General features: G+C 39.5%; 1 protein-coding gene across 1 annotated transcript in view; it reads right to left on the bottom strand.

Annotated features, from left to right (window-relative positions):
- The window catches only part of LOC141501937 (carnosine N-methyltransferase), a 52,844-nt gene extending 31,850 nt beyond the window's left edge, over positions 1-20,994 (bottom strand). The window contains exons 1-3 of the mRNA XM_074206381.1: positions 20,759-20,994; positions 13,346-13,541; positions 12,260-12,423 (exon numbers count right to left, since the gene is read on the bottom strand). Of these exons, the coding sequence (XP_074062482.1) occupies positions 12,260-12,423; positions 13,346-13,541; positions 20,759-20,979 (581 nt within the window). The 5' untranslated portion in view covers positions 20,980-20,994. The remainder of the gene's footprint in view (positions 1-12,259; positions 12,424-13,345; positions 13,542-20,758) is intronic.
- Positions 20,995-23,970: the final 2,976 nt, after the last annotated feature.

The following is a 23,970-nucleotide window of genomic DNA, read 5'->3' as shown; positions in this document are numbered from 1 at the left end:
GCTGGTCTCAACTCCCTCCATCCATACCTCCCCACTACCATATACTATATTTTCTCTCTCCTTTCATTCTGTCCCTCTTCTAAAATGTGCTGTAGGGTAGCTGAGTGGCACAGTGGACTGATCACTAGCCCTGGGGCTGGCCAGCGAGGGCCCAGAGGCCCTGAGCCCACATATCACCCCTGAGACCCAGCAACCAATCGGCCCTGTGATTCCAGACAGGCCACCCAATCCCAGCCCCTTGCAATCAGTAAAAAAGAAAATGTGTTATATCTGACCACTCTCTCCAACAATCCACCCTCTCCTCCCTCACCCACAGCCCCCCTTTCCCCCCTTCTCCTTTTTATTCTAGATGTCTATACTCCATTGAGTGTAAATGCTGTTTCCTCTCTGAGCCACCTCTGATGAAAGCAAAGGTTCCCTCATTCCCCCTTGCCTCCCCCTCTTCTGTATCATGGCAATAAAAAAAAAATCTTTTGTATGAAATATCTTAGCCTATTTCACCTCTCATTTCTCTTACCATTTTCCCTTTAAGCCATTGACTCCATTTTTACAATATATTTTATCTTCAAATTCAGCTCTCTCCTGTGATCTATATAAGTTCCTTCTACCTGCTCTGGTAAATTAGAAGGTTCGTATGAGTATCATCAGTATCATTTTTCTATGCAGGAATACATACAGTTCATCATCATTAAGTCCCTCATATTTTACCCTTCTCCTCCACTCTCTATTCTTCATCTGAGTCCTGTATTTGAAAGTCAAACTTTCTGTTCAGCTCTGGTCATTTCAATAGGAACATCTGAAATTCCCATTTCTTCCATCTTTTTCCCTGGAAGAGGACATTCAGTTTTGCTGGGTAGTTGATTCTCAGTTGCATTCCAAGCTCTTTTGCCTTCCAGAATATTATATTCCAAGCCCTACTAGCCCTTAATGTAGTTGCTTTAAGTCCTGTGTGATCCTGACTACAACTCCATGATGTTAGAATTGTGTCCTTCTGGCTGCTAGTAATATTTTCTCTTTGACTTGGGAGTTCTGGAACTTGGATATAATATGCCTGGGGGTTTTTTGGGATGTCTTCCTGGTGGAGAATGGTGGATTCTCTCAATTTCTATTTTGCCCTCTGCTTCTAGGTTATCTGGGCAATTTTCCTGTAGGAATTCTTTTAAAATGAGGTCAAAGCTCTTTTTCCTAATCATGACTTTCAGGTATCCCAATAATTTTTAAATTATTTTTCCAGATCAAATGTTTTTTCAATGAGATGTTTCACATTTTCTTCTAATTTTTCATTCTTTTGGTTTTGCAGTATTTTGTCTTGAATTCTCATAAAGTCAGCAGCTTCCTTTAGTTCCAGTTTACATCTGAAGGGTTTATTTTCCTCAGAGAGCTTTCTTATTTCTTTTTCCATCTGGCCCATTCTGCTTTTTAAAGCATTCTTCTCCTCAATAACTTTTTGAACTATTTTATCCATTTGACCTAAGCTGGTTTTTAACATGTTATTTTTTTCAGCATTTTTTTTGTATCTCCTTGACTAAGCAGCTGACTTATTTTAGATGCAGGAGCTTGTACTTCCTCATCTTCAGATTGAGTATTTTGATCCTTCTTGGGATCACAGACAATATATTTCTCAATGGTGTTCCTCTTTTTTCTCTGTTTACTCATTTCTCCAGCCTGTGTCTAGTTTTGGGGTGCTTCCTGAGCTTCTGAGTTTTATTGGGACAACCCCCCCCCACACACACACACACAGGGATCTCAGTGTGTGAAGCTCTGACTGCCCTCCTGGTCTGTGAATGACCACAAGTGCACCCTTCTGCCATGGGGTTGAGGTGGGGTGGGGGGCCCTATTCTACGGAGGGCCTAGACTACGATCAGGATCTGAATGTGGTCAGAGCCCCAGAGTCCTGTATTTCAAATCTCCCCTACCTTCAGTGGGATGAGCACTCAGGGCTCCTGGAGGCTGCTGCTTGCCAGCTTCGTGTTCACTCTGGCAGAGGTCCCCCCACTGATCCTCCAAGTTGTGGCCGGTGCTCCCCAGGATGTAAGTCAAGAAACTGTCCCCGCGGCTCCCAGGTGTCTTGGGGATGCCTCTGGGAGGCTGAAGTTTCTTCACTCTGGAGGGCCACCAACTCTAATCCCATGGATTGGAGTCTTTCCACTATTTTCCAGGTTACCTTGGTCTGGAGAATTGCCTCACTGGATTTTTCTTTAGGTTCTGTCTCTCGAAAATTTAGAGTCATAATTTTAATATTTTTGAAACATTATGGAGAGAACACCTAGGAGAGGCTCTTCTCTTGTCACCATCTTCCCAATTCTGCTTTTTAAGGCATTCTTCTCCTCATTTGTCTTTTGTTTTTCTTTTTTCCATTTGGCCTAAACTGGTTTTCAACATATTATTTTCTTCAGTATTTTTTTTGTATTTCTTTCACCAAGCTGCTGGTTTGGTTTTCATGATTTATCTGCATTGCTCTCATTTCTCCTCCCAATTTTTCCTCCACCTCCCTTAATTGCTTTTCAAAGTCTTTTTTGAGCTCATTCATAGTCTGAACCCATTTTCTTTTCTTTTTTTTTTTAAGATTTTTCAAGGCAATGGGGTTAAGTGGCTTTCCCAAGGCCACACGGCTAGGTAATTATTAAGTGTCTGAGGCTAGATTTGAACCCAGGTACTCCTGACTCCAAGGCCAATGCTCTATTCACTGCGCCACCTAGCCACCCCCTGAACCCATTTTCTATTTCTCTTGGAGGTTTTAGATATGGAAGCTTCAATTTTGTCATCATCTGAGTATATGTTTTGATCTTCCATGGAACCAAAGTAATTTTCTAGGGTCGGAGTCTAATTTTTCTGATCCCTGAGCCCAAGACTAATTTACAGTACTTCCAAGGCTTTGGGGATTTTTTTGGGACACCCTACTGGGACCTTAATTCCTCTAAGGTCTTATGCTCTCTTGCCTGTGCTTTGATATGTAGATAACCACTCTGCCCTGAAGCTATGAGGAGGATCCCTGCTATCATAGAATGGAAGGACAAACTAGAATCTGGATCTGAGTGTGGACAAACAGCAGAGTTCTTCCCAAGGGAGAGCAGAGAGATTTCTGCACTCTCCCTGACCCCCTTACTGTCTGTAGGCTGTGCTCTGGAGATGCAGGCTGGTTTCCCCCGATTCTCGCTGCACTCATTCTTATGTAGCAGAGTTCTCTCACTGACCCTTCAAGTTCTTGAGGGTGATCCCTGGGCTGGACTGGGCTGGGCTGGGCTGTGATGTGGCCCCAGGTCTTTTTTCCAACTCCAGATCCTGATGAAACAACCTTTCCCATGGATCTTCTAAGTTATCTTGGACTGGGAAAATGTATCACTCAATCTTTCTGTGGGTTCTGCCCCTCTAAAATTTGGCTAGTCATAATTTGACAGCTTTTGGGGCTTTGGGGAGAAGGAGTTTCTGGGAAATGCTGCCTTCATGCCACCATCTTGGCTCTGTGCCACCCCCCCCATCTCTTCTTGAAAGAAATCCCAAAATGAAAACTTACAGGAATATTATAGCCAAAATTCAGATCAAAGGTCAAACAAAAAAAAAATACAGTCAAAAATAAAGAATTTAAATATGAGAATTCAGTCATAATTTCATATAATTTAGCAGCCACCACTATAAAGGAGCCCAGAGCTGGGCATACAATATTCCAGAAGACAAAAATCAAGGCTTTCAATCAAGAATAACTAAGCATAAACTTACAGGAGGGGAAAAAAAAACCCGGACCTTTCATGAAAAGAGAACTTCTAAGGATTCCGATAAAAAGACAAGAGCTATTTTGTCATACTATTAAAACACAAAAAAGTAAATAGGGTTATGCAAGCATAAGGAACTACACAATTAAAATGTTTATATTCTTATATTGGGAGATGATATATGTACCTCTGCAGAACTCTATCAGCATCAGAATCTTAAGAGGGAGACTGGATAAAGGGCCTGGAATGAGTCTATTATGTTTGGATAACTGCAAAAGAAAATCAGAAAGGGTGGGAAAGATGAGAGAGGAGAGGTAGGAAGGAAGACAAGACTTGGAAAAGTTATTTTACATAATTTATGTAAATTATGTATTTAAGTATGCAAGGAGGAGGCATTTACAATCTTCACTGTATATAGGGCATTGACACAGAAGCTCTCCTATCTGAATTGGTGAAAAGAGAATACACCAATGGACAGAAATACATTTCACCTCGTAGGGAAACAAGATGGGAAATAGTTAAAGGAAAAGGGTAGGGGAATAAGAGGGAGAGTTTAGTCAGAAGTAAAACAAATTCTTAAAAGAAAGCTGAAAAAGAAAGAGAAGAAAAAATCTAAACAAATAAGTTGGATGGAAATACAAAATTAACGTGAATATGAATGGGATGAATTCACTCATAAAATGAAAGAGAATAACTGAATGAATTAGAAATCATGTTGTTTTACAACATACTTAAAATAGATACATACAGAATTAAAATAAAAGGTTACCATTTTTTTATTTCAGCTAAAGCACAATAATTTCTGCTCCAACCCTTTATTATTGTCATGAGTTCAAATGCAACCTCAGACACTTACTAGTTTTATGACTATTTGCTTCAGTTCCTCATCTATAAAATGAACTGGAGAAGGAAAGGCAAACTACTTCAGAATCTTTGTCAAGAAAACCTAAATGGGGTCATAAAGATTTGGACACAACTGAAAAATGATATAACAAAAGCACCTACCATCTTCCCTAAGTACTAAAGAGGAAGGAAAGGAGAAAAGAGAAAACAGGGGAAATTGTTGGAAAGTCAAAAAAGTCTTAAGTAGAGAAAAGAGATATTCTGAGCTATGTTCCCTCCTTAAATGGAAGTTTTGGAGTTCATGACTTAACTGTAGTTAAGTCTTTTTTTTTCTTAAGGTTTTTGTAAGGCAAATAGGGTTAAGTGACTTGCCCAAGGCCACACAGCTAGGTAATTATTAAGTGTCTGAGACCGGATTTGAACCCAGGTACTCCTGACTCCAGGGCCAGTGCTGTAGTTAAGTCTTAAAGGAAACCAAGGATTCCAAAAGGCAGAGACGAGAAGGAAATGTTGGTAGTCAAGTTTGACATTCAGAAAGGGGGTTAATGCTTGAAAGATAAGTGACAGTCAGACTTTAAATGCCAGGCTAAGAAATTTTTAATGTATCTTATCTTCAGTTACTGATGTTTTTTGAGAGAAATGGTCAACCCTATGCTTTAGGAACAATATTAAGGTGGTTAAATGTGTAAAGGATGATTTAGAAAAGGAAGGGACTGGGAGCAAATGTCCTGGCAAAAAATTTTCAAGGTCTCAACAATAGTAATGGCAACATGAGTGGAGAAAAGAGGAAAGATGAGAGAAATGTTTCAAATGGAGAACTGGGAAGACTTGACAACATAAGTTAAAGGAGCTGGAAGAATAAAGGAAGATGTGAGAATAACAGCACCCTCAATAGAAATGGAAAATTTGGAAAAATAGTGTTACAAGAAGTAAATAACATGCTCATCTTGAGATGTCTATATAATATCCACAAACAAGATAGATTGAAAGCATTTGATGAATTATTAGTTTTAGAGAGAAACTGGCACTAGATTATATAGGATTAAGTTTGAAAATTAAGACAAACTGAGACATAAGGGTCCAAGTATTAAACAATAAAATGGATCTATGGCTTGTCAATAACCAAAGATCTCAAGGTAGGGCTGGCTCACCAGCCTTCATATAGTTTTGAAGTACTGAGGTAGGTAGATGACAAAGACAACGTGATTGGTTACAGGATAAGCAACATTAAGAGAATGGGGATAAGGGGCAGCTAGGTGGCATAGTGGATAAAGCACCAGCCCTGGAGTCAGGAGTACTTGGGCTCAAGTCTGGTCTCAGACACTTAATAATTACCTAGCTATGAGGCCTTGGGCAAGCCACTTAACCCCATTTGCCTTGCAAAAACCTAAAAAGAGGATAACTTGAATGGTTATATCAAGTAAAGTGGGCTAGCAACCACCCCCTCTGTGACAATTAAGGAAGGTTCATTGGTTTTTGGACTCATCTGAATCTTTCAATCTTTGCTAGAGGACCAAAATTACCAGACTTGCTGTCTACTTGAAAGAGATAAAAATCCACCTAATTATATAAAAATAAACAAGGACAAACAATATCTTTTAGGGATGGCAATAAGTTAACTTATGGAGCTAAACTACTTCAGAGAAAGCTGACTTCCTGAGCTTACTCAAGAAAGTCAAATTATAATGAAGGGATCGAGTCTAAGGAGCTCTTTGATAAAAACTCATAAACTAAAGCCTCTTAACTAAACTTTCGAGAGACAGAACCCACAAAGGGACCCAGTGAGGCAGTTCTCCTACTCAAGGTAACCTGGAAAAGAGCAGAAAAGCTCTGCTCCCCGGGGTCAGAGGGGTGGCCCGCCAGAGGGGTGGCCCACCAGAGCCAAAGAACTTCAGCCTCCCGGAGGCTGCTGTGAGCGGGGGAGTCTACTGAGCTGCACCCTGAGGAGCACCGGCACAAAGTGGGGGAACAGCAGGGGACCTCTGCCAGAGCGAGCACGTGGAGCCCAGCCCTCAGGGCACACAGCAAGCAGCTGGGTCTTTCTGTAGCCTAAATCCAGGAAACAGAAGCAGGAGGAGCCGGTAAGCAGGAGCCCCCAGGGCATGAGCCCATTGAGCTGAGGGAGGGGAGTGGAGAGAGAGAGACTGCAGAGCTCTGTCTTCTGCCCCTGGAACAGGACTCTGGGGCTATGACCACATTCAGATCCTGATCCCTGTCTAGGCCCCCCCCATAGAACAACAGGGCCCCCCCACCTTGGCCCCGTGGCAGAGGGGAGTGCTTATGGTCATTCACAGACCAGGAGGGAGGACAGAGCCTCACACACTGAGACCCTTGTGGGAATGTCCCAAAAGCTCAGGATGCACCCTAAAAAAACAGGCTTCGGCTGGGAAAATGAACAAGCAAAGAAATAAGAGGAAGACCATTGAAAAATATTTTGCAAATGAGCCCAAGAAGGATCAAAATACTCAGTCTGAAGATGAAGAAGCACAAGCTCCTGCACCTAAAGACTCCAAGAAAAACAGGAATTGGGCTCAGTCTATGACAGAGATCAAAAAAGATTTTGAAAATCAAATGAGGGAGTTAGAAGAAAAACTGGGAAAAGAAAGGAGATGCAGGAAAAACATGAAAATGAAGTCAGCAGCTTAGTCAAGGAAATCCAAAAAAAATGCTGAAGAAAATAGCATGCTAAAAACCAGCTTAGGTCAAATGGATAAAACAGTGCAAAAAGTTATTGAGGAGAAGAATGCTTTAAAAAGCAAAACTGGCTAGATAGAAAAAGAGATAAGAAAACTCTCTGAGGAGAAGAAATCCTTCAGACAAAGAATAGAATTCAGGGAGATTGATGAATTTACCAGAAATAAGGAATCAATACTTCAAAACCAAAACAATGAAAAATTAGAAGAAAATGTGAAATATCTCATTGAAAAAACAACTGATATGGAAAACAGACTTAGGAAAGATAATTTGAAAATTATTGGAATACCTGAAAGTCATGATCAGGAAAAGAGCCTTGACATCATTTTCAAAGAATTACTACAGGAAAATTGCCCTGATATTCTAGAAGCAGAGGGCAAAACAGAAATGGAGAGAATCCACTGATACCCCCAAGAAAGAGATCCCAAAAAACCAACCCCTAGGAATATTATAGCCAAGTTCCAGAACTCCCAAGTCAAAGAGAAAATATTACAAGCAGCCAGAATGACACAGTTCAAATATCGTGGAGCTGCAGCCAGGATCAAACAGGACTTAGCAGCAACTACACTGGAAGCTCATAGGGCTTGGAATACAATATACCAGAAGGCAAAAGAGCTTAGAATACAGCCAAGAATGAACTACCCAGCAAGGCTGAATGTCCTCTTCCAGGGAAAAAGATGGACTTTCAATGAACCAGAGGAATTTCAAAGGTTCCTTTTGGAATGGCCAGAGCTGAACAGAAGGTTTGATCTTCAGATACAGGACTCAGGTGAAGCATGGAGATTGGAGGAGAGGGGTGAAATATGAGGGACTTAATGTGGATGAACTGCATGTATAGAAAAATGATACTGATAATATTCATCTGAACCATCTCAGTTAATAGAGCAGGTAGAGGGAGCTTTTATAGTTGAAGCACAGGAGAAAGCTGAATTTGAAGATAAAATATGGTATAAAAATGGAGTCAATAGGAAAAAAGGGAAATGGAAAGGGAGAAAGAAAAAGGAGAGGGGGAATAGTCCAAGATATTTCACATAATAAGATTTTTTTTTATTACAATGAGCTATTGCAATGATATGGAAGGGGGGAGACAAGGGGGAATGAGGGAACCTTTGCTCTCATCAGAGATGGCTAGGAGAGGAAACAGCAAATATACTCAATGGGGTATAGACATCTGGAGTAAGAAGGAGGGGGGAGCAGGGGGAAGGGGTGGGGATGTGAATAAAGGAGGAGAGGATGGACCATGGGGGGACAGTGTTCAGATATAACACGTTTTCTTTTTTACTTCTTGCAAGGGGCTGGGATTGGATGGCCTGCCCAGGACCATAGGGCCAGGTGGATTCTGGGCCTAAGGGGTGGTATGGGGGCTCAGGGCCTCTTCGCCCCAGGACCAGGGATCTGTCTGCTGCGCCACTCAGCTACCCTACAGCAGAGTCAGAGTGAAAGTAGAGAGAAAATATAGTATACGGTAGTGGAGAAATAAGAAAGGAGGGAGTTGCGATCAGCAATGGCAACGTTGGAAAAATATGGAACTAACTTTTGTGATGGACTTATCATAAAGAATGTGATCCACTCACGACAGAGTTGATGGTCTTGGAACAAAGACTGAAGCACGTTTTTTGTTATTATTATTTGGGGGAGGGTGCAGGGCAAGTGGGGCTGGGTGGCCTGCCTGGGGCCACATAGCGGAATGATCTTTGGGTGTCTGAGGCAGGATTCGAACCCAGGTGCTCCTGGCTCAAGGGCCAATGCTCTGTCTGCCACCCAGCCACCCCTACTATTATTACTATTTTATTTTATTTTGGGTCTTTTTTTTCTTTTTCTTTCTTCTTTTTGGTTTTTGCAGGGCAGTGGGGATCGGGTGGCTTGCATGTCACATGGCTGGGTGATTATTGGGTTTACGAGGCTGGATATGGACTCAGGTGCTCGTGGCTCCAGGGCTGGTGCTTTTTCCATTGCACCACCTGGCCATACCTACAATTATTACTATAATTTTTTTTATTTTAATTTTTTTCTCTCCGCTTTACTTTTTCGCCCAAGCAAGTCTATCTATATTCATGGGGGGAGGGGTATTTTGTTTACTTGTAAACAAGTATATTTTATTAATGTAAAAAAAACATTTGTATGAAATGAGAATAAAAAACATTAAAAAAAGTCAATTATAAAAACCATTAGGCATAAAATCAATATAGAATCAATGCTAAAGGTAATAATAGTTTTATCTCAAATAGATTTGGAAGTCATCTGCATAAAGAAACTTGAAATCATGAATTTTTAAAAAATATATATAAAAAATATATTTAAGGAAGACCCAGGACAGATTATAAAGAAATATACAGGCTAAGAGAACAAGAAATAAATGATGATTTAGTAAAAAAAAAAAAAAGAAAGAAAAAAAACCCAAGACAATCCAAAGATAGTAGAAATTCTAATCAGAAGATCAGAAGGTAAAGAGATAGGAGAAAGCAATATTAAAAAAGATAAAAAAGGAGATCATCAAGAATATCATGGAAATTAATGAAAAAAACAATAAAAGAAAGTGGTTTAGCTATACCAGATCTAAAACTTTATTATAAAGCAGTTGTCATCAATACCATCTGGTGCTGGCTAAGAAACAGAGTGATAGATTAGTGAAATAGATTAAGCACAAAAGAAATAATAAATGAATATAGTAATTTACTATTTGATAAACCCAAAGATTCCAGTTTCTGAGATTAAGAACTCACCATCTGATAAAAAACTGTTGGGAAAACTGAAAAAGACTATGGCAGAAACTAGGCATTGACTCATAATTCACATCCTATACCAAGGTAAGGTTTAAATTGATACAGGATTTAGATATAAAGGGTAATAACAACATAAGCCAATTAGGAGAATAAGGAATAGTCTATCTGTTAGATGTATAGGGAGGGGAGGACATTATGATCAAACTAGAGACAGAGAATATTGTAAAATGCAAAATGAATTTTGATTACATTAAATTATAAAGGTTTTGAGGGCAGCTAGGTGGTGCAGTGGATAGAGCACTGGCCCTTGGGAGTCAGGAGTACCTGAGTTCAAATCTGACCTCAGATGCTTAATAATTACCTAGCAGTATGGCCTTGGGCAAGCCACTTAACCCCATTTGCCTTGCAAAAATCTTAAAAAATAAATAAATAAATAAATAAAAATAGGTTTGGTACAAATAAAACCAATATAACTAAGACTAGAAGAAATACAGAAAGCTGGGAAATAGTTTTCATAGCTAGTGTTTCTGATAACAGGACTCATTTCTAAAATACATAGATAACAGGGTCAAATTTATAAGAATACAAGTCATTATATTCTTCATACATTGATAAATCATCCAAGGATATAAACAGGCAGTTAAAGCTCTCTATAGCCACATGAAAAAGATGCTCTAAAAATTATTACTAATTAAAGAAATGAAAATTAAAACAACTCTGAGGTCTCATACCTAACAGAATGGCTAAAATGACAAAAAAAGGAAAAGATCAATGTTGGAGGGGATGTGAGAAAACTGAGACACTAATACACTACTAGAGGAGTTGTAAATTGATCCAATCATCCTAGAGAATGATTTGGAACTATGCCCAGAGCTATAAAACAGTTGCATACCCTTTAATCTAGCAATACCACTAACTAGATCCGAAACCCAAAGAGATAATAAAAAAAGGAAAAACAAACAAAAATATTTATAGCAGTTCTTTTTTGTAGTGGTAAAGAATTAGAAAATGAGGAGAAGCCCATCAATTGGGGAATGGTTGAACAAACTACAGATGGAGTACTTCCATTCTCTAAAAAATGATGAATGGTGGACTTCACATTCCTTGCTCATAAGATTTAATTGTAAAGGACCCTGGAGGTCAGAAAGTCCAACCTCTTCATTTTAGACATGAGGAAAACAAGGCACAAATGACTTGCTCAAGTTCATATAGTAGTAAGTAGCAGGGATGCAGTACCTGAATACAATCTCACTCTAGTTCTGTGGTTTCTATTGTATCATGCTGCTTTTCCTCAAGTTCTGAATGTATTTTCCTATATATTAGATTCTAAGGTCAATCCCAAAAGATTAATGTAAGGGAAAGAATCCTGTAATAACCATTCCTTCTGCTCCTGGATAAAATAAGTTTCCGCCTCATATAAGACTTATCATTTACTTATAACATGCAATTTGTGTTTAGACTTGTGACTGGTACACTCCTGACATGTCTAAGGTAAAGACTTCTCCTGCTTCTGAGGCTAGCTTATTATTCACTAGGCCACACTATGTCTAGTAACATTATTAGTATGAGAAAATGCATTCTAGGTTCTATTTAGCCAACTTCAGGAACAGAAGCCATCAGTAAAATGGGTACTAACTATATGTTCATTTTCATTAAGGTTGAAGAAACTCCCTTTTCAACTTGAATTTAAATACTCAAAACTTTTGAGAGCAAATTGTCACCACTAAAAATATTAAATTCTGTGACTTGAGAGATGTAAAATACATTAAATAGCAATCACAGATCAATACTATATTAATAATTACTATTCCAATAAAATTCCAACCAAACAGCAACATAAGTTTTATTCCTTCTTTCAGCTTCACTTGGTTTTTAAAAACGTTTGGAAAGAATTTTTTTTTAAATAGGATGTTTTTAAAAATCACTGCTTCAATTTTTTTTTGTTTTTTAGGTTTTTGCAAGGCAAATGGAGTTAAGTGGCTTGCCCAAGGCCACACAGCTAGGTAATTATTAAGTGTCTGAGACTGGATTTGAACCCAGGTACTCCTGACTCCAGGGCTGGTGCTTTATCCACTGCACCACCTAGCCACCCCTCACTGCTTCAATTTTACAAAAATTCAATTAATTCATTTCAAGATGAAGCAGCATAATTTTTGTTTACAAAAAAAATACTGCAGAAGGTACTCAGAATGTTACTCTTAGTGCTTAAGTGTTATTGACAAACTCTAAACCAAAAACATATCATCACAATCTCAACAAAATTATCTAAAAACAAAAACATTGTTTACCATCTCTCCTTTGGAAAATTTTTGACAATTTCTTTAATGATCGGCTGGTAGCAGGCATCTCTTTCAGTTTTCCCAGTTTCACTCCAATCTCTCACAAATTGTTTCAATGTAGATTTTAATTTATCCATATCAAATGTGGATGCTGGCATAATCTTCCCCGTTCCCTGTTTAAAATACAAACATTGGTGATTATAAACGAAAGTAATTTCATTAACAATTACTTTTAAAAAGTAATTTAAGAAAAGTAATCCAATAAATTTCATGCTAAAAATAACTAGTAGAGTACTACAGGTGACTGGGTGGATAAAGCTCTTGCCTCTCACTTCTACGACTAACATTTAAGTGTGATCCTGAGTGAAGTGAGTTTTGTGGTCTCAACCTAGCTCTCAACAGATTAAGGTCCTTTACTAAAAGAACTACCACAGAATCAGGCAGCAATCTTTACTCAGTAGAGGACCAAACATAAACTGCCATAGGGACCTAACAAGAGGAAAGATTCTCCAGGTGATAGTAGAGATCATTTGATGGGAAACCTCACACTTGGAGTGGCCTACCTGCACCTAGTGTGTGAATACAAAAAAGAGGACTTAAGTTCCAATGCTGCCAGTTCCTTAAACTTCTTAAGAGTTAAATTTTTTTTAAAATATACTATCCTAGTAAAAGTACTTAAGATTCTTAAATATTAATTTTATAGGGTTAGTAACAAAATACTTACACTGTCTAAACTGACAAGTAACTAACACTATTGTGGGAGGGTAACAACAGTCAAGTTAGGAGGCCACCTAAAATATGAAAGATTAGTAATCAAAATCAAGGTTCAAATTTAGTTACCCCTCTATTAAGAGTTAGTGTCAACTATGTGACTGAGAATTCAAAGTAAAACTGGATCCTTTTCAGGGAAGTAATTAATATATAAATAAACTCTGGTTCCACTGTTTAAAAAGTTTATGTTATATAGCACAGATGCATGATTAGCATAAAACCAAGAAAGGGAGAAGGGAGTGAATTCATAGGTCATCAAAAACTCAGAACTTAAGAAGTGGAAGAATTTTTGCATTTAAAATTATATAGTCTGGATTTACATACATCTTCTCCATACTCTTTATTTTCAAACATATGTATGCAGTCATTCACGATGGTTTGTAGTATATCTTGATTATGATCAATGCATTTCCGAATCTTGTCCAAGTGAAGAAGAAACTGAGGAAGCAGGCTCTGTTGGTTAGCTGGAAGTGATCTGAATTGCCTTTCTGTTCGATTTACTCGTTCATGCATGCTTGTTCTAGAAAGTATAAAAAAAAGTTAGTGGTACAAGGATTCAGACCAAAGGTAGAAACCTTCAAATATTTTAAAGACCATATTGTCAAGGATTACTTTCAGTTAAAACTTTTAGGTCATTAAATATTTTCTAAGCTTTAACCATTTTGATTCTATTTCTATTCTTTTCTACTCACAGAAATCAAACAAAAGGTATTTTTTTTTGGACTTTTGGAAAACTAACCATTTTCAAAACACTAATAATTCAAAAAGAAAAATAATGGAGAATTTAAATGTTATAGATGAAATATTTAATCATCAGAATCTAAATACAATATTTAGCCAAAGTAGTTAAAGGTTTTTAACTTTTTAACCAGCACATTCTGCAGAGGGTCACCCATCCCCAATATTTCATTAATGATAATCTTATATTTGTGTTGTACTTTACAATTTATAAAATATTCATATTCACTATCTCATTTGCTCAAAACTTTGAGTTGGATAGTACAAGATTATTATTTCCTATTCTGGAAATGGGGAAATTACTACACTTCTCTGGTACTGCTTCTACAAGACCACATGAGCTTTGAAGTCAAGCCTCCAGACTCTCAACTTCAAGGCTCTTTTCACACCATACCAAAGTACTCTGTGTTAAGTACAATTTTTAATGTTATATTATAAATGGTTACATGAAATACTGTAGCTGCATTGAATGTCACAGTTGATAGGCCAGAAGAGTTGAACTGTTAAGAACTTCAAAGATAGAAGTTGAACTGCTAAGAAAGGCCTGTTATTTTTGATGGAACAAATCTGTATTCCAAGCTTCTTGATAACTATTTACTTTATCTGACTTTTATAACTGAATCATAAAACAAAAAAAAGGAAATAAAAGTGAAAGTTGAGCAGATTTCTTATTTTGAAGATAAATCAATAAGGCTAGGAGAAGCTAATGACTGATCTAAGTTTACATACATGAATGAGTGATAGTTGGAACCCACAGTTCTGATTCCAAATGATATCTTTATATCATCTCAATTTTAAAGAACTTTTGCTGAAGCTCTTGTCAAAATCTGACAACAAACCCACTTGACCAAGGAGGCAATTAAAAGCCGTCTAGAGCCCAGGCAAAGAACTGCAATTCTCTCCCTATTCTATCAGATTTTTTATCCTAACCTCTCAACACACTCTTCTCCCCCAATTTACTCAAGCAATAACAATCTTTTGAATCCTAATTCTTCAACTTACTAAGTGTGTTTACTACCAGATTTAGTTCACTCATTTGTAAAAATGTGAAGGTTAGAATTAGATGACCTCTGAGCTTTTTTTCCTAGCTATAAATCACAGTATCCTATAATTAGTGGTTCTGTTGACAGGTACCATTGTGGAGTAGAAAAATTTGAAAGTCAGAGACTCAGGAGCCAGGACACCTAAGTTTAATTTAATTCCTGGGTCTATTACCAACTAGCTAAGTGATCTTAGAAAAGTTAATTTCTCTGGGCCTGAGTTTCCTTTTATGCAAAATGGCAATCTAGGAAATCTCCAATTCTAAATCCAGTTCTCAGTTCCTATCCAGAGGTAACCAGAAGCAGGAAAATTTCCTTACAAGTTGTTAAAACACAGATTTCTGTCTGCCTAGGCAATGTTCAGTACAATTAGTTTTCTGTCACTAAGAAATTCAGGAATCTACTGAATAGCTAGTTATATGTGGGAGATTGTTGTTTTGTCCTTTATTCAGGAAGTCAAGACATCTGGAAAATGATGTCATGACCAACAAGTGAACTGGATTTAAGTGAGGCAGGTCTGTGACTGTTACCAGTCCCACTCTCTCCTCTGGAGTCAATCTGGGTCCAATGGCAAGATATAAATAAGGACAACTGCAGATGGCCCTGGTTGCAGTGGGAGACTCTGGCCTTTAAGTTAAAGTCTAGTCTAGTTTGTGTTGTTTTGTTTTTTTTAAAGGAAGAAGAATGCTCCTTTAGTTATTAAGGCTAACTAAAAAATGGAGCAGAGTGGTGTCTTTCACCTAATCAAAAAAGAAATAAATCAATCTGGGAGGAAGACCCTCAGGGTTTCTGGCTAAAGTAGAAACAAATGCTATTTACACGAATTCTAAGATAGCAGAGACAAAACAATGACCAAGTAAAGTGGACTGAGACCTCTAGCTGGTCAATCAATGAAAGCCAGAGTGATTTGGATTTAAGGCATGGGGGGAGTCCCTAAAAAAGAGAAATATGTAGCCTATGTATCCTGATATCTTGTGTGAAGTTTCAATGATCAAAATATAATTCCCTAAGTGAACAAAGAGAAAGAGAAAGAAAAAGGAATGAATAAAAGGAGATAAGGAGGGGAAAAATAAGGAAGGAAGGAAGGAAGGAAGGAAGGAAGGAAGGAAGGAAGGAAGGAAGGAAGGAAGGAAGGAAGGAGTACTGCCAACTGGAATGGGTCATTTGGGTGATCAATGGGGCAGTCTCTCAGTAGAGACTCGTGGATGTGAAGATTACTGAGGAGGAGATAGAATGATTAGTCAGATATGGGCTAGACTTGACCTTTGAGGTCCCTTCCAACTCTTAAGTTTAGTTGATACTCCTTGGCAGGCAAAAAGACATTTTTAAAAAAAGGTGATGATTTTAATACTAAATAAATGTTAATCTATTATTTTTAAAACAATTGCTATAGATACTCAAAACTATTCAACTTCAATAATAAAATATTTATTTAACACACTTTGCAAAACATAGAACTTCATTAATTGGGAAAATAAAAAATAGAGTACATTTCTTGCCCTAGTAAATTAAAGCATAAAATGAAAATTGCTATAATTGTTTTTTTAAATGTTTTTGCAAGGCAAATGGGGTTAAGTGGCTTGCCCAAGGTCATACAGCTAAGGTAATTATTAAGTGTCTGGCAATGGATTTGAACTCAGGTACTGGTTCCAGGGGTCAGTGCTGCTGCCCCTAAGATAGAATATCATTGGGATTTTTTTAAAAAAAAATTTATTTCTTTAAGGCAATGGGGTCAAGTGACTTGCCCAAGGTCACAAAGTTAGGCAATTATTAAGTGTCTGAGGTTGAATTTGAACTCAGGTCCTCCTGAGTCAAGTGCTCTATCCACTGTGCCACCTAGGTGCCCCTACAATTGTTAAGAGCCAATTAGACCATAAAGAAGAAAAAATTAAGCAAATAAAGAAGGAATTGCAGATGACCTATTTGCTACTTTGTCTTGATGTTTCTTCCCTAGGTTAGTTAAGTGTGAAAGTGAATAATACAAATGAAATCTTAAAAAAAATTAAGTGAAATTTCTCTGCTTCCTCCTATCCTTGAGTTTTTTTTGGGGGGGGGCAGAGGGAGAAGTTTTCAACAGGGACACAAGAGCAATTTAGAAATATACTGCAGGGCGGCTAGGTGGCGTAGTGGATAAAGCACTGGCCTTGGAGTCAGGAGTACCTGAGTTCAAATCCGGTCTCAGACACTTAATAATTACCTCTTGGGCAAGCCACTTAACCCCATTTGCCTTTCCAAAAACAAAAAAAACAAAACAAAACAAAAAAAACCTAGAAATATACTGCAAAAGAAATTATGTTAAAGGACTGCTCTGAAGTAATATCTAAAAAGCAATACTTTCCAAGTCAGAGTTATTAGGTTTAGTCAGTCATTTGATAAGCATAATTGTAATTCATTACTAATACTAACTATAAGAATGTCTCAAATTGGGGCGGCTAGGTGGCATAGTGGATAATGCCCTGGCCCTGGAGTCAGGAGTACCTGGGTTCAAATCCGGCCTCAGACACATAATAATTACCTAGCTGTACGGCCTTGGGCCAGCCACTTAACCCCCTTTGCCTTGCAAAAACCTAAAAAAAAAAGAATATCTCAGATCACTGAAATAAAATATCTGCTCTAAACTAAGGCCATAATGGTTCTTCTATGGAGTTTTTAAGCTCCTTTCCATTTTTTTTTGCAAGGCATTGGGGTTAAGTGGCTGGCCCAAGGCCACACGTGTAGCTAGGTAATTATTAAGTGTCTGAGGCGGGATTTGAACTCAGGTACTCCTGACTCCCGGGCCAGTGCTCTATCCACTGCGCCACCTAGCCACCCCTCCTTTCCATTTTTTTAAAAGAATGTGTTTAGCCCTAAGGGAAAAGCAGAATAAATATGACAATATCCCTGCCAAAAACCTTCAACTCAAATACCTATTATTATTGTTATTATTATTATTATTATTATTATTATTATTATTATTATTATTAGATATTTACTATGTGTTAAGCACTTGTGCAAGGCACTTCTAAGACTCTGCTACAGTTTTTGTCTGCCAGCTCATCTATGAAGGAGGACAGGAAGATAAAAGAGGTGAATTTTAACAAATTAAGTCAAAGACAAGGGGGCTGGACTGATATAATAAGAACTCTGATTAAAGTGATCTATATAAATTCTTTTAAAAGAACAAAAGTTATCCTGTATGGGAAAGCTGCAGCAAATCTATTGCCTCCAAATCCCTCCCCCATAATACATGGAGCCTTCTGTCTGAATGAAGTCATGCACAATTTATACCTGCTGATATCTAGGCTTCATTTGGTTGACAATTGTGAAACCTAAAAATATTTTTTAACTCCATTAACAATATCTAACTTGGTATTTTACAATATGCTGCAAAGGAAGGAATGCTGCTTTATTTTCAGATGCACAGTACAGTGATTAAATTGGACTGAAATACTGAGACACTTATTAGGTATATTGCTCATGGAGAAATTACCTTATCTCTCAGAGTCTTGATTTTCTTATTTATAAAAGAGGGATATCAATATCTATAGTGCTAACTTTATAGAGCCATAAACGTCAAGTTATGTCATCTGAAAACAAAGTTAAAAGAAGCACAATATATAAGGGGATTAATACCATATTAAAGAACTAGACCATTTTAAGTTTTAAAAAAACATTAAGGACTTTATAATGCTAGTCAAATCATGTCTCCATAGTATTAACAATTTACTTATTGTAATATGGAAACCTCTAACACTTGTTATATCATTGTCCTTTTTTGTTGTTTGTTCAGTTCTGACTGCAAAGAGTTTTGCCATTTCCTTTTCCAGTTCATTTCACAGATGAGAAAACATACAGAGGCATTACAGAGTTAAGTGACTTGCCCAGGATCTCAGGTCAAATTTGACTCAAGATGTCTTCCTGACTCCAGATCCAGCAGCATATTCCCTTCACCACCTTAACATGACCATTCTGTATTTAAAAGAGGAGGTATGGGGAAGCTCACCAGCCCTGGAGTCAGGAGAACCTGAGTTCAAATTCGACATGAAATATGAGTTGTGTGACCCTGGGCAAGTCACTTAACCTTTCTGACCCACCCCACAAAAAATAAAAAAACAAAAAAGAAAAGAAAGTCCCTTTTAGTTTTAAATCTACAATCCTGTGATTCTACGTTTGACATCGACAATATCTTTTATTTTCAGCTGAAGAAACCACTTTTCTTTTTGCATTTTCTGTCATTCTAAGAGAATTCATTTATTTTAAGTGGGTATTTCAGGAACAAATTTGTCCTTTGAGCATAGAGGGTTATCTTAACAATATACTGACATCTAACCTAAAATTATTATGCATTATACAATCTCAAGGGCAGATGGCAAAATGGGAGTACCTATGTGAAAAGACCACAGATCACATCTTAGTTAATTTGGTTTCAATTTTCCCTACATAGAAACAGTAGCAGATATTTTAAAGGGCTTGGATTTTGAAAATTTCTGCCAATATGAAGCCCTTAACCTGAACTGATGCAAATTATTCCAAAACCATTCTCAACACTACTGTAGCATGCTCGACCAGTTTACCAGTTTGCATTCATAAAGGATGCAAATTTCAAAGTTCAGTTAGCATCAGTTTGTAAGAGTCAATGTAGTTATACGCAAATAAAAAACAATGGGCAAATTAATTTCACAGAAAGGAAAACCTAAATCTATATTAAAAGACAACAAAACAAAAAACTGCATGAACAGCCTGGCATAAAAAACATACAAATGTTTTTGCTGATAGGGCAAAGTACCCACCATATATGCTGTCTTTAAAATCTACTATGCTATGTCCTATCAGAAAACTGAAAAATCTCTTTCTAAATCATATGTGCTATCTTTATAATCTACTATCACATATGCTGTCTTTATGTCCTATCAGAAAACTGAAAATCTTTGTAAATCATATGTGCTGTCTTTATAATCTATTATCACATACGCTATCTTTGTACTATCAGAAAACTGAAGAAAATCTTTCTGAATCATCAGCGCTGTCTTTATGTCCAATCAGAAAACTGAAAAAATCTTTCTAAATGTCCTATTAGAAAACTGAAAAATCTTTCTAAATCATATGTGCTATCTTTATAATCTACTATCACATATGCTGTCTTTATGTCCTATCAGAAAACTGGAACATCTCTTCCTAAATCATATGTGCTATCTTTATAATCTACTATCACATATGCTGTCTTTGTCCTATTAGAAAACTGAAAAACCTCTTCCTAAATCATATGTGCTGTCTTTATAATCTACTTATCACATATGCTGTCTTTATGTCCTATCTGAAAACTGACAAATCTCTTTTTAAGTCAGGTTTTTAAAAATATTGCATTTGAATTTATTAAAGACAAGGTACAGAGCTAATCACAGATTTCTCTTCCCTTGACGAGAAGACTCCTAAGTGTCATGCAAAGTCGAGTGATCAGTGCTCAGCTCCAGCACCTCCGTAGTAATGGCTTAATTTGGTGGGCTGACCCACTGACGGTGCACAGGGTGGAAAAGGGAGGCGAGTCTCATGAGAAAACCTGAGGAGGGAGGATGTAGGTGGGAGAGGGAGGCAAAACCGGGGATTAGCTCCATTTTAGCTGCACTAAAAAAGTTGCCTGCATTGGTCTCGCTCCTGTGAGCTGGAGTTCCCGCGGGCGGGCGCTCGCCGGCTCGCTCGCCGGCTCGCTCTGCCTCTCCGGGTGATCTCGGCGCTCGGGCCATTCCCTGAGGCAGCAGGAGGCGCTTAATAAGTGCTTGTCTCTGGGCTCATCCTCACGGGCAAGCAGAGGCGGCCAAGGGAGGGCAACCCCTCCGGCGGGGCTGGGCACGTCTGCCGGCTGCGCGCGGCTGGGACCTCAGCCCGGCAAGTTTGAGGCCAACTTCCCGGCGCAGGGGGCGGCCCTCGGGCCGGGCCCCGGGGCCGGGGCCGCGGGGGCGGGCGGGGAGGACGAGCCCTTTACCCGTAGTAGCGGAAGGCGTTGATGATCTTCCAGAAGTGCTCCCGCTCCAGCCGCTCCTCCTCCTCCTCGGCACTGGGCGCCGCCGCCGCCGCCCCGGCCCCCGGCCCCCGGCGCCCGGCCGAGAACAGCACCTCCACGTCCTCGCTGTCCGCGCGGCCTCCGGCGCCGCTGCCGTCCTCCCGCCCGCCTTCGGGCGGCGGGGGGCGGCGCCGCCGGTGCATGGCCGGCCCGGCCCGCTCCTCCGGCAGAGACTGAGGCGGCGGCGGCGGCGGCGGCGGCGGTGGCGGCGGCGGCTGGGCTTTCGGCGACACGGCGCACGCGGCGGACATCCCCTCCCGGCTCCCGCCCCTCCGCCCCTCCCCCGCGCCTGCCTCGCGGCTCAGGCGATGCCCTCCGGCCGTGGCGGAGCCGCGCGGGGGACGGCGGGACGGGCCGGCGGGCTCGAGCTCGGCCCGCGAGCCGCCCGTTTCTGTAGCGCCCGCGGCCCCGGCCCCCGCCCCCGCCCCTTCTATGGAAGTCGGCGTCCGCGACGCCGCGCCGACGTCACGGCGACAGCTGCACGCGGCCCGGGGGCGGGGCCGGGGGCGGGGCGCGGAGCCTCCGCAGCCGCTCGGGTGGCCGGGGCGAGGCCCAGCGGCCCCGGCCGGCCGAGCCCGCCGTCCGCGCGGGCCTGCGAGGGAGAGCGGGGGCACCCAACCCCGGCCTCGGACCCGGGCCCCGCAGAGCCTCCGAGGCGGGAGGGGCCTGGGGGACCGGGCGGGGGCAAGTGGAGAGCGAGCCGGGGAGAAGCCCGCCAACAGCGGGCCTCCAGTTGGCCAGGCTTTCAAACGGCACCGGCCGGCAGTCAGGGGCACCCGAGTTCAAATCCGGCCTCAGACACTTAATGACCTAGCTGTGTGGCCTTGGGCCAGCCCCGTAACCCCACTGCCTTGCAAAACCCTAAAAAAAAAGGCCAATAGACGATTTAAAAAAAAAAGGCTGGAGATAAGAGGGAGACTCAAATGAGACCTGGATTTGGAATCAAAAAGACCCAAGTTCAAATTCTGGCTATGTGACCTTGGACAAGTCACTTAACCAGTATAGCTAAGTTTTCTCTGTGAAATACAGTCACTAAACAGGATTTAATGAGCTTCAAAAGAGATAATGCACAAAAGCTATATAAATGGCGGTTGATTTTTTTTTTGTCTCACAACCTGTAAGAAATTGTCTTAGTCTTAGTGCCCCACCTGGAAAATGGGGATGATTTCACAGAGGTCTCATGAGGATCAAATGACATAATGCATGCGGAACCAATGTAAAGACTAACACAATGCCTTCTGTGGGGGGTGGGGAGGGAAGCAAGAATGGGGGGAATTGTAAAACAGAATAAATAAAATCCTTCTAAAAAAAGGACATAATGTGTGTAAAACACTTTGAAACCTTCAAGTGCTATATAAATGTCAGCTATTTGATTTTAGTACACACATACCTCTAAGAAACCAACTTCTAAAAAGGAAAATGATCACTGGTAGAGGTGATGGGGGAAAACTGGGACACCAGTGCATTGTTGGTGGATCATGGACTGATCTACTCTCTCTGGGGAGCGGTTTGGAATTACCCCCAAAGGGCAATAACAATGTGCCTACCCTTAGATCCAGCATACCTCTACTGGGTCTATATCCTGAAGAGATCATGAAAAAGGGTAAAAACCCCACATGTACCAAAACATTCATAGCATCTCTGTGATGGCAAAGAATTAGAAATTGAGGAGATGCCCATCAATGGGCGAGTGGCAAAAAAATTGTGGTTTATGTAGGAGAAGGAACACTATTGTTCTGTAAGAAATCCTGAGGGGATGGAATTTCAGATAAGCCTGGAAAGACTTGCATGAATTGATGCTCAGTGAGATGAACAGAACCAAAAGAACATTATACACACAACAACCTGGGACAATGATCCACTATGATGGACTTGTGATGGAAAATACCATCTATATCCAGAAAAGGAACTTTGGAGTTTAAATGAAGACTAAAGCTTATTATCTTAAATTTTTAAAAATTGTCTTATGTATTATGTCACTTTTTTCTCTCTAATATTTTCTTCTGTTTGGATCCAATTCTTCTCTTACAGCATGTTCAATATTGATCTGTTTTTAGCATGGTTGTAAATATAGAACTTAGATTGTTTTCTGTGGGGGGAGAGAGGAAGGAGGGGATGGAGGGAGAAAAATTGTAAAACTCAAAATCATGCAAAAAAATGATGGGCAAAAACTACCATTGCATGTAGTTGGATAAACAAAATATTTAAATTAAAAAAAATTATCTTTGATGCAGTTGATGCTCCAATAAGGTTAGTGATAATGAGGACAAAATGCCAGTGTCTCTTAAGAACAAAATACTAAATAGTTTGGAACATAGTATGCTATTATGGAAAGGTCCCCAGTAGACCTAAAGTTTATACCAACTTAAGATTTTAAAATAGCAAATTGGGTTTTTTTTTAAATTATCTTCACATTCCACAGTAAGATTTTCTAGAAAACTTATTTTAAAATGTTATTTCATAGAATCTCAGAATTACAAAGAATTTCAAAGTCTAACTGTAGAAGGCAGTTTTACCTTGCCAAGATTTCCTATTCAGAAACTAGATTTTCCTGGATGATCAAGGTCAAATTATTTGCAGTTGTCTCTGTTCCTTGGGAACAAGCACCAAGTACCCTAAGAAACACAATTGCTATCATGGAAAGATCTCTAGATTTAGAATCAGAGGAACTGGGTTTATATTCTATATCTGTTTATTAGCAGAAATGACCTTGGGCAAGTCACTACTCTGGGGTTACTCATCTTTAAAAGGAGAAGAAAAGACCTGGTGATTTCTAAGGCCCCTTCTAATTTACAGTCTAAGGTCATCTGAAAATGCACTTAGTCATTGGATAGGCAACTTAGCTGAGATCTTATCTATTGACTTTGGATCTGGATTCATATCTCTTATACCAAGATACTGTGAAAAGACCATGGGTACTAGAGTTCTAGGAATCCCTACTAGCTCTAACCCAAACTAGCTCTTTGAGTTTAGTTGTCTATTAAATGAACTTGAGGACTTAGACTTAGAAAACTTAACAACATATAGAAATGTAACTTATTTTTATAACCTTTCTTCATTTTTCCTTCTTGGATCTAGGTCTAAAAGGTTAGTTGATGTCTGACTTTTATGCTGCCCTAGTTACTTTAAGCCTT

Source organism: Macrotis lagotis, chromosome X, assembly GCF_037893015.1.
Source record: "Macrotis lagotis isolate mMagLag1 chromosome X, bilby.v1.9.chrom.fasta, whole genome shotgun sequence".
Classification (NCBI taxonomy): domain Eukaryota; kingdom Metazoa; phylum Chordata; class Mammalia; order Peramelemorphia; family Peramelidae; genus Macrotis; species Macrotis lagotis.
This window is presented reverse-complemented; position numbering and strand designations above follow the sequence as displayed.